Source organism: Phragmites australis, chromosome 24 (assembly GCF_958298935.1).
Source record: "Phragmites australis chromosome 24, lpPhrAust1.1, whole genome shotgun sequence".
Lineage (NCBI taxonomy): Eukaryota > Viridiplantae > Streptophyta > Magnoliopsida > Poales > Poaceae > Phragmites > Phragmites australis.
Window position 1 is genome coordinate 814,302 of NC_084944.1, and position 9,103 is coordinate 823,404.

At 42.3% G+C, this 9,103-nt stretch overlaps 2 protein-coding genes across 2 annotated transcripts; one reads left to right on the forward strand and one right to left on the reverse strand.

The window, feature by feature from the left end:
• The first annotated feature begins 500 nt into the window (after positions 1-500).
• Positions 501-4,312, forward strand: LOC133907368 (fluoride export protein 1). The gene is made up of 7 exons (XM_062349393.1): positions 501-655; positions 1,662-2,171; positions 2,300-2,377; positions 2,679-2,777; positions 2,905-3,097; positions 3,203-3,630; positions 3,733-4,312. The coding sequence occupies exons 2-7, from the start codon at positions 1,707-1,709 to the stop codon at positions 3,949-3,951; spliced, it is 1,482 nt and encodes a 493-aa protein (XP_062205377.1). The 5' UTR covers positions 501-655; positions 1,662-1,706; the 3' UTR covers positions 3,952-4,312.
• A 1,980-nt stretch (positions 4,313-6,292) lies between these two features.
• On the reverse strand, positions 6,293-8,311 carry LOC133907978 (pentatricopeptide repeat-containing protein At2g21090-like). Its single transcript, XM_062350123.1, has 4 exons — positions 6,893-8,311; positions 6,636-6,671; positions 6,456-6,539; positions 6,293-6,364 (listed from the first exon to the last, which is right to left on the reverse strand). The coding sequence occupies exons 1-4, from the start codon at positions 8,309-8,311 to the stop codon at positions 6,293-6,295; spliced, it is 1,611 nt and encodes a 536-aa protein (XP_062206107.1).
• Between the last annotated feature and the right edge of the window lie 792 nt (positions 8,312-9,103).

Below are 9,103 nucleotides of genomic sequence, written 5' to 3' on the forward strand. Positions count from 1 at the left end.
AGAAACAATTTTGTTGGTTTTTTTTTCTTTACAACATGTTAATAGTAGCCTATATTAACAATCCTCTTTATAGAAAAATCGGTGAGATCATTTTATTTCGTGCATTCCTACATGTTTAGAATGACGACGATTAGATTCAGCGACAAACACAACGACTCAACATAAGCCGTAAAGGCTCTAATCAAATTTTTAATGTACTAAATATTATATTTACAATTTATATATTAATTAATTTTATAATATTTTAATTTAACGAGGGCCACAGTGCCGGCCCTCGGATCTACGGAGTAATTTGTTGCGGTGGCCAGATCTGCTGATGAACCCTTCCACGGTTCGTTTGGGGTTCCTCTTTGACCAAAGGCCATCGATCATGTGACCCAAACCAAATTCAAAGTTGTTATCTTCTACGTCCATACTGGTTGGCGAATCATGACAGGTGTAGACTTCTTTCTTATAGAGAGAGAGAAAGAGAGGAAAAATAAAAAGAAGTGGTTGTATAAAATGCTGGCCTTGGCGTGGACGAGGCCACAAGTCTGAAGACGAGGACTCGAGGAGGGCCGAGGGGAGAAAGAAACCATCAAACCAACTCCTCGCCTCACCGGCCACGACGTACACCCTCGCCTCCTCCCTCCTCTTCAAATCTGCAGCGACCAAGGTAATCTAATCCCGCCTCTCATCTCCCATGTTCCTCCTCCTCTTCCCCATCCTTCCTGCTGCTCCTTAGATCTCTCTCTCTCTCTCTCTCTGAATGGACGGATGAAGAGAGAGAGAGAGAGAAAGAGACGCGTCCTTCATGCATGCATCCAATTAAGCCGGTAAAAGATTCACGAGTCGGTGCCGTGAGTTCCTTCCTGCCGATCTCCCTCCCACCTTTCTTGACCACGGAGCCTTTGCGGCTAAAAGGCACCGGAGATTAGACTAACCTAATAAGAGTAGTTAATTAGCAAATTGTCGAGATTGTCAAATGCCGCACCTTTCACGGCCTTGACACTTTTCTCTTGTTTATGGAGTAGCTGTCTAATTAGCAGGCGCCATCTGTTTCCCTCATTTCAACGCCACTCTTACTGTTCCACTCTTTTCATCTCTTCTTCTTCTTTTTTTATTTCTTTTTGGGAGGGCGTTAGGGCTGAATAGGCGTTCTTGTCTATACTTTTGATTCAAGTAATTAGCTGGTTCTGTTCTTAGTTTCCTTGTGTTTATTTTCCTGACTGGTACAAGTTTTGCTCGCGTGCCATGTGCATGCCCGGCAAAGTTTCCAGTAACTTTCAGAAACTTTGGACGGTTCCCATGTTTCTTTATTTCTTAATAAAAATCCATTTTTGATGATTGGAGAGGTCTAATTCTGTTTCGCTTTAAAACTATTCCGTTTTGATATGTGGAGGAGAGTAGTGATGCTGATAGGAGAATAGAATATGTCATTCGTTGATGTTGAACACGACTCTCTAGCCTCCCCGGCCTTGTATTGAGCTGAGCTGTGATGTGATTCGTCCAGATACAGCTTACAAAACGCGCGTCAAATCTTATCTTTTTGTCGTACTCATTCTTTGGTTTCTATTCTTCCTGAATTTGTGAGGCATGTAGTTTTCGAAAGAAAGAAACGAAGGAAATTTTTAGGCCATAGAGTCATACTGACTGATGTGATAAATATGACTTTGCTGCAGGGTTGTTACCAGTCTTTGTAGCCGAGAAAACAAACCTGCAACAGAATGGAGAGTTCATCGGCTAGAGGCAACGCTTCTGAGGGGAATCGCTTGGGTTATGCGAGAAGCGCATCCATGGATTCCGCAGTTCATCCTTCTTTACCTGCTAGGTCCAGTTCACTGTTAAGTAGGAGAAGCAGCAGGCAAGATTCAAGGGGATCCATCAGCCTCTCCCGAGAAATGGGGGACTCCATACTGAACTCAATGAGGCATTCCCTTCGGTCGGCGGATCAATCGCTAGGTGACGTAGATAGCTCGGTTCTGGCTCAGCTCATCGAGAGTGGTGACCGAGTTTTAGCACCTGAAGGCGATGTTGATGAGGAATCAGAAAACACCTCGGAGCAGCATAAGGTTGGCCCTCTTCCAGATTATTCAATGATGCAAAACAGTGGCAAAATTGTGGCAGCACCTGTATCTTCAATGGAGCCAAAAGATACTATTGCTCACGTCCCAGTGAGTTCATCTGTCAAGGTAAATGTAATAGTTGAGTTTAGTGGTTTCTTGTAATTCTCAAACCAATGAATTTCTCTGATGTACTGTTGAAAGGTTGTATTTTATGCTATAAGTGCTGACATGAAAATGCATCTGTTTTCCTGTAGGTTGAACCGTACAAACTTTCTTTGAGGCTCGACTATGCTGCTTACCTGATCCACTTAGGCATCTTTGGATTTTTCGGGGTAACTCTCCAAGATATTACATGCAGTTCTTTGTGGTACTGGTAACTATTAATTAACCTTTGCTGGCCTAATGGAATGTAGCAATATTTGCTATCCCATGCTATAACTATCCATGTTCAGCGAAACTTTACTTTGATATTTTTTTAGCGCGTGCACGTAGTTCCAACTTAGGTGTCTGCCAGCACCAAGTTTTGATGTGTGGTTGTTTAGATTGAATGATCTGGCAAGTGTACTATTAGAGTATGAGTGCCTAGCTTGTATCATTCCCTTGGAGTAATTATGCTTTTGATAACTGAATCAGGTATTCACAAGGTATGGTCTCCAAAAGCTGTTTGGCCCAGACTGCCTGGCACTCACTTCAGACCAAAGCCCACTATACCCTGATCTTCCATCTAACATGGTATGTGCTATTCTGTAAGTGTTCAAAGTAACACCAATACAAGGAATCAAGGAATCTTTTTTTTAGAGAAACCACTAGGGATTTGATCTGTACTAACTGATGTTGATTGCAAAATTGCATGGACCAGCTTGGATCTTTCCTGATGGGCTGGTTTGGGATCATCTTCAAGGCTGATATACGGCACATATCTGATCATCTTATTGTTGGAATCTCGACTGGATACATGGGAAGCCTTACCACCTTCAGTGGGTGGAACCAGAAAATGGTTGCCTTATCTTCCAAAGGCCACTGGGTATATGCTGTAGCGGGCGTAGTGCTAGGTATCTCATCATCCTTTATTCTTCTTCGGTAAAATGCAATATTATTGAATAAAAAACAGAACAAAAATTATTTTCCTGATGGCTAACAACACTGAACCAACTCAGGAATGTTCATTGTCAATGAGTCCATCACGGTTGGTGTTGAGACGGGCGAGCGCCTACGGAGTTTGATCCTAAAATACGTCAGGGAGAAGAGTTCAATAGGGAAGAAATGTGACTGGGAGCACTGGAGGGTGGATACCAGGACTAAACAGTTCGTGCTTCAGTCTGTGATGATGATTTTGATGTCTTCCATATGGGTTCTGAGCATTGTTTTGGCTGTAGTGAAGGTGCGTAGTCTTGCTGATGGCGCTGTACTCTGGTTGGGCTGCTCGGTTGCGCCTCCGGGTGTTTGGTTACGATGGTACTTGGCAAGGCTAAATGGCCAGGGAATTGGAAAGCAGAGATCCCTCAAATGGCTTCCCATTGGGACCCTTGCAGCCAATGTTCTTGCTGCAGGCATCATGGCAGCACTGGCTGTAACATCCAAAGCGGTATGGCCAAACAATTTCTCATACAGTTTCACCATCTTCAGTTGTATTTTGATTGTTCCATGCATCATCCTGTACATCTGATTCGTTTGATTTTTCTTGTAGGTACACACAGAGCGATCGGCAACTATTCTTAGTGGCATACAGCTCGGTTTCCTTGGTTGCTTGAGCACAGTGTCTACTTTCGTTGCTGAAGTGTACACCATGAGAAGAAGCGGGCAGATCGCCAGGGCCTTTACTTATGCTGCATCCACCTTCTTGCTCTCGTTTGTGCTGGGAACTCTAGTATACTCGGTGCCAGTTTGGGTAAAGCATTATGGATGACTTTTTGCAACTTCCAGATTGAGCATACTAGCAGATGGCTCAAATATGCATGAACTTTTCGAGAATACATATGATCGTGTGTTGCTGTAATAAAAGAAACATCAAACTTAAACAGAGTACAGGCTACGGAAGAGAAACAAGGTCAAATGTGAATGTAGCTGCACTAATTTTTGCAGAATAGACCCAGAACGATCTATATAGTCGGTTAGGAAAAACAAAGTAGACTTAGCTAGTAGAATGCATGTGGCGGCCTAGAACACCTTTTGTTGTGGAGATTGGAGCATATGTACAAAATGAGTGTACATCCGGTATCTGTGAACCAAATGGTATCATTAATTTATGAAATGTATATATATATGTATTTCGTGTTGGATTAGCTCCATTTTGTATTCTCATGTTGTCCCATGTAGATATAGCATTGACCTATTTGATTTTTGGAGAAAAAAGAGCAAAATTTGACGGGGTGATGATTGCTTGTTTCGGGTGCTATATAGTACTCTTTTGAAAAGAAACAGCATAAACTGAATGAACTCCGAAATGCACATGTGGCTCTCTAATAAGAGTATCGGAAAATAATTCTTTGCTCTCAATTTGAACTTTCTTCTCCTGTGCCCATTAGCATGCCACAACGAATATCTGGTCATTAACCATGCAAATTCAGTTATCTAATGTCAACTGAACGCCAAACTGCAACACATTATTTTGAGGGGAATATAGTAGGGGCTTCCCCTAGTGTGGTAAATATATTAAAAACACAAATAGCATATGATTAACAAAACCATACAACTTACAGAAAAAAATGTACAAAAGAAGAAGGGAAAAATGCAAAACCCCCAAAAGTCACTTGGATTTTGACTTTCCCCCAAATAAATTGTTTTGTTGTAAAAAAACCCCCAAAAGTTCGACTTTGTTGCAAAAATACCCTCAAAAATTAAAAAAAATTAAAAAATCTAAAAAAAAGCCTTAAAAAAAACTAGAGACAATTCTAAGAACTTCTATGATTTTTTTTTCCAAAATAATGTACTTTGCATCATATTTCATGAAGATGAAGTTTGAAAAAAAAACGTGCACCTCATTTATTAATTCGAGTGAAATACATAGTTCATTATTTACTAATCCAAAAATTATGAAACCATTTTTTTAGTCTTCTTACATGATTCTCTATCTTCTAAAAATACATGAAATTTTGAAATAGTTATTGTAACGTGCAGGATTGAATAAATGTGTTGCAGATAGATTAATTCATAACTAATTCATAACACCCAAAAATAGTGAAATCACTTTTATTAGTTTACTTAAACAATGATTTATGTAGAAAAAATAATGGTAGACATGACAAAGTTAAAATAATATAAGTTAATAAATAAGCGGTACGTTTTTCTTTTTTCTAAATTTACTCTTCATAAAATATGATGCAAAGGATATTATTTTTGAAAAAAAAATCACAAGAGATCTTAGAATTGTCTCTAGTTTTTTTAGATTTTTTTAATTTTTTGATTTTTTTAATTTTTGGGAGGTTTTTGCAACAAAGCCAAATTTTTAGGCGTTTTTTGCAACAAAACAACCTCTTAGAGGAATGTCAAAATTCAAGTGATTTTTGGGGTTTGCATTTTTTCTAAAGAAATAAAACTATACAACGTCATTGATTCATGAAGAAACAGAATGGCTAAGGATGTGTTTGATTCAGAGGATAAGATGGGATAGGAGGGAACTATCCTTGTTTTTATGTTTTTATGGTGTTTGTTTCGAGGTCAATAGAGGATGGGATGATTATATGCTCCTCGGATTCGGGACGAGCAGATCCAAAAAAAAGTCACAGACAAGCCATCCCCGGTTCGCCCCGCAGCCCACACGCGAGTCTTGACTTGTTCCGCTCACCTTCCACCCGACTCTGCTAGCAGGTTCACAAATGCTTCAAAAATTCACTCATTCTTCCCTCTTTTATAAATTCAAAAGGTGTGCTTCATTCAGTGCAAGTGAAGATTTACATTCTCTATAAAGCAGGATTTCCAGTGGTGGGAGGAGCTGCTCTCTGAAAGATAGAAGAGTTATAATGTATCATCTTTGTCACATCTATTTTTTTTTCTTTAGCTGATGATTTGTCGTATCATTTGTACAGACAGGATAGAAGATTTAGGCAAATGATCCAGAAAGCTAAAAATGCAATTACACTACTGTTTGTTTCATGTATCACAACAAAAGAATTATAAGTCTTGTTGTAATGTGAGAATCTGTACAGTATCTCTGAAATTGGAGTATTGGACAGACATACAGTTGTAACATGAGTATGAAATTATTGCACCAAATAAAAAATCAAGTGCTCACATCATTGTGAAGAAGATTAGTTGAAACGTAATGTAAAATTCCTATTTCCTGTGTCCATTGGCATGTGATGTGACAGCAGGCTGTTTGCCTGAGAATAATTGCGAAGTCACTTCATCGTTGTCAATTGGCATACCAAACCACAGCAAATTATTCACTGGACAATATTCCTTGAACAGTACCTTCAATGATATTTGCCTTTGTGCTACACCCATCAGTAATCCGATGTCCACTTGCCCCTCCATTGCCATTTCTTTTTGATGCAGCTGCAGACATGCACTCGTGCAGGGATGCAGTTGTCATCGTCTTAACCCTGCTTTATCAAAATGAATGGTTCCTGTATAAAGAGCAAGTAGCTTCACCATGCCAAAGTCCTTGTCCTTGTCAGCATGACCATCCTTTAAGAAGGGAAACAACTTCATGAAACAGACTAAGACCAACCGTCCGTTTATTCTGGACAGTCCAATTCAGCCAGGTGCTCCTCTACTTTATTCAACAACTCTGTATTCGCATGTACGGTACAATTCCTAACCAGAACTTCCCAAACTCGTTTGCTAAAACCAAAAGGTGATTTTTTTATCCATTCAACCACTGTATCATTTGATGATGCGTGGCTAACCAAATCCACTATACGAATGTAGTGGTCTTCTCCTGGAACAATCTTATATCTCTCAGTCATCAAACCAAAGAATTTCACGCCTTCTTCAACTAGGCTGCAATGGCAGCAAGCTGTGAAAACCAGCAAGAATGTGTTAGCATCAGGTTTCAGCCTCTCCTGAAGCATCTGAACAAACAATTCTATCGCCTCCTGTGCATGCCCATGATGACACAGAGCAGACAACATTCCATTCCACAACACAGCACCCCTCCTTTCCTGACCTGTCAGGCTGAACACCTGCTTGGCACCAGCCAAATAGTCGCATTTTGAATACATGTCAATGAGTGAGCTCATGATCATTACACTTCGATCAAAAGCAGTTCTTAGCAACCATCCATGGATCTGCAGCCCATGATTCAGTGAACACATAGCTGAACAAGCACTCAGACAACTAGCGAAGGTGAATTGATCTGGCCGCAAATCTTCCATCATCAAGTGTTGAAACATATCCAAAGCTTCCACTGGCTGCCCATGGCTAACAAATCCCTCGATGAGAGCATTCCATGAAAATATATTCCTATCTGGCATCTGATCAAAGATCCGACGAGCAGCAGCCAATTGGCCATCTTCTGCATAGGCACAAACTATAGTCGTCCACATCTGCAAATCTTTAACAGGCATCTCATCGAACAGCTTCGCTGCAGCATCAACGCAACCGCGTTTTCTGTACACCTCAATAAGAGAGCTGGCAATGTTGACATCAGACAAGAACCCGAGAACAGCCAAATGGGCATGGAGTTGCGTGGCAAGCTCCCCGTCCATGAGCTCCGCACAGGCAATAAGGAGCGCCAAGAAGGTGTGATGGCTGTACCCAAGGGAAGGCGACATGTTCCGGAGCTCGGAGTACAGCGCCATGGCTCCTTGCATTTCGCCACCACGAGCAAGCGCAAGCAGAGCAGCGTTGTAGGAGACAAGGTCCCTGTGTGGCATGGCTGCGAAGACCTCGGCCGCGGGGCCGGCGAGAGCGAGGCGCGCATACCCGGCGAGCATGGCGTTGTAGGAGTGGACGCTGGGGCGGGGCATTTTGGCGAACAGCCCGCGGGCATCGCCCGGGCGGCCGAGGAGGAAGTGCAGGGACAGGAGGCGGTTTGCGAGCTGAGTGGAGCAGGGGACGAGGCGCTTGAGGCCAGCGAGGCGGACGTAGAGGAGGAGGCGGCCGGCCAGGGAGGGGAAGGCCGGCGCGGCGGGGCGGAGCAGGAGGAGGCGCGCGAGGGAGGAGAGGAGCGGGAACGGCGCGCGCAGGCCGGCGCGTGCGAGGGTTGGCAGGAGGGAGACGGCTGCAGAGGCGTTGCCACCGGAGATGCAGTGATGCAGCGCCGCAAAGAGGCCGGAGTACGGCGGCGAGGAGGCCGGTGGCGGCGGCCCGCCGGGAGCGGGCATTGGCTGGGGATGGGGAGGTCACGACGGCGGCCAGGGAGCTCGTGCACAACGGCCCATCCCGAAAACGATAAGAACTGCTAGACGCACGCCGGCCCAATCCCCAATTTGGTCTTTCGCGCAGGTTGTTTAGGGCATGTGATATAGCTCTCTCTCATTCAATTTTTTTTAATAAGGAAATTTTTAGAGTAAGTGATTTTGTGATTGAAATTGATTTTTAAAATAAAATATATAGAAAAAGTGATTCTGTACGGGAAGTGAATCAGGGGAAGCTGAATTTTTAGCTTCTAGTTTATTTCAGAGAATCACTCTCACAGATTACACTCAGGGAGCTAAAAGCTGAAAGGTGATGTTTAGCAGAGCTCTCCTGATTTTAGCTGGAAAGCTTCTCTGAAAACTGTGCTAAATATATCCTTATTTTCTTTGTGTTACCATTTTTCAGTATTGGTGTAATGATTCAGAATTTTTTGGTACTTTTATTATGTTCCCTGCCGAGTCACTCTTGCGTTCTGTTTCTGAGATCATTGCTCCCAGAAAAATAGGGGACAGCTCACCTTTGTTGCAAAAATAACTTTGAGCATGCCAGTCAACATACTTTGGCCTCCTTTGAATTGTAGGATTTTTATAAGAATTTTAGAGAATTTCATTCTTTAGGATTTTTTCCTATAAGGGTCCGGCTTCTCAAATTCCTATGAAAATTCTATGCAGTGGCTTCTTCTATAGGAATTTTGGAGGAATTTTAACATGAGGTCCAATTTCATGGAATTTTTTTTTTGTCTCTCTCTCTCATCTGAC

What these genes read in the sequence shown, in the direction of transcription:
- LOC133907368 (XM_062349393.1), top strand. Translation starts at nt 1,707, where the DNA reads ATGGAGAGTTCATCGGCTAGAGGCAACGCTTCTGAGGGGAATCGCTTG. An exon ending in CAGTGAGTTCATCTGTCAAG is followed by an intron (nt 2,172 to 2,299) that starts GTAAATGTAATA and finishes GTTTTCCTGTAG; the next exon opens with GTTGAACCGTACAAACTTTC. An exon ending in GCATCTTTGGATTTTTCGGG is followed by an intron (nt 2,378 to 2,678) that starts GTAACTCTCCAA and finishes TAACTGAATCAG; the next exon opens with GTATTCACAAGGTATGGTCT.
- LOC133907978 (XM_062350123.1), bottom strand. Translation starts at nt 8,311, where the DNA reads ATGCCCGCTCCCGGCGGGCCGCCGCCACCGGCCTCCTCGCCGCCGTAC. An exon ending in ACATTCGTATAGTGGATTTG is followed by an intron (nt 6,672 to 6,892) that starts GTTAGCCACGCA and finishes CCCTTCTTAAAG; the next exon opens with GATGGTCATGCTGACAAGGA. An exon ending in AGGACAAGGACTTTGGCATG is followed by an intron (nt 6,540 to 6,635) that starts GTGAAGCTACTT and finishes GCATGTCTGCAG; the next exon opens with CTGCATCAAAAAGAAATGGC.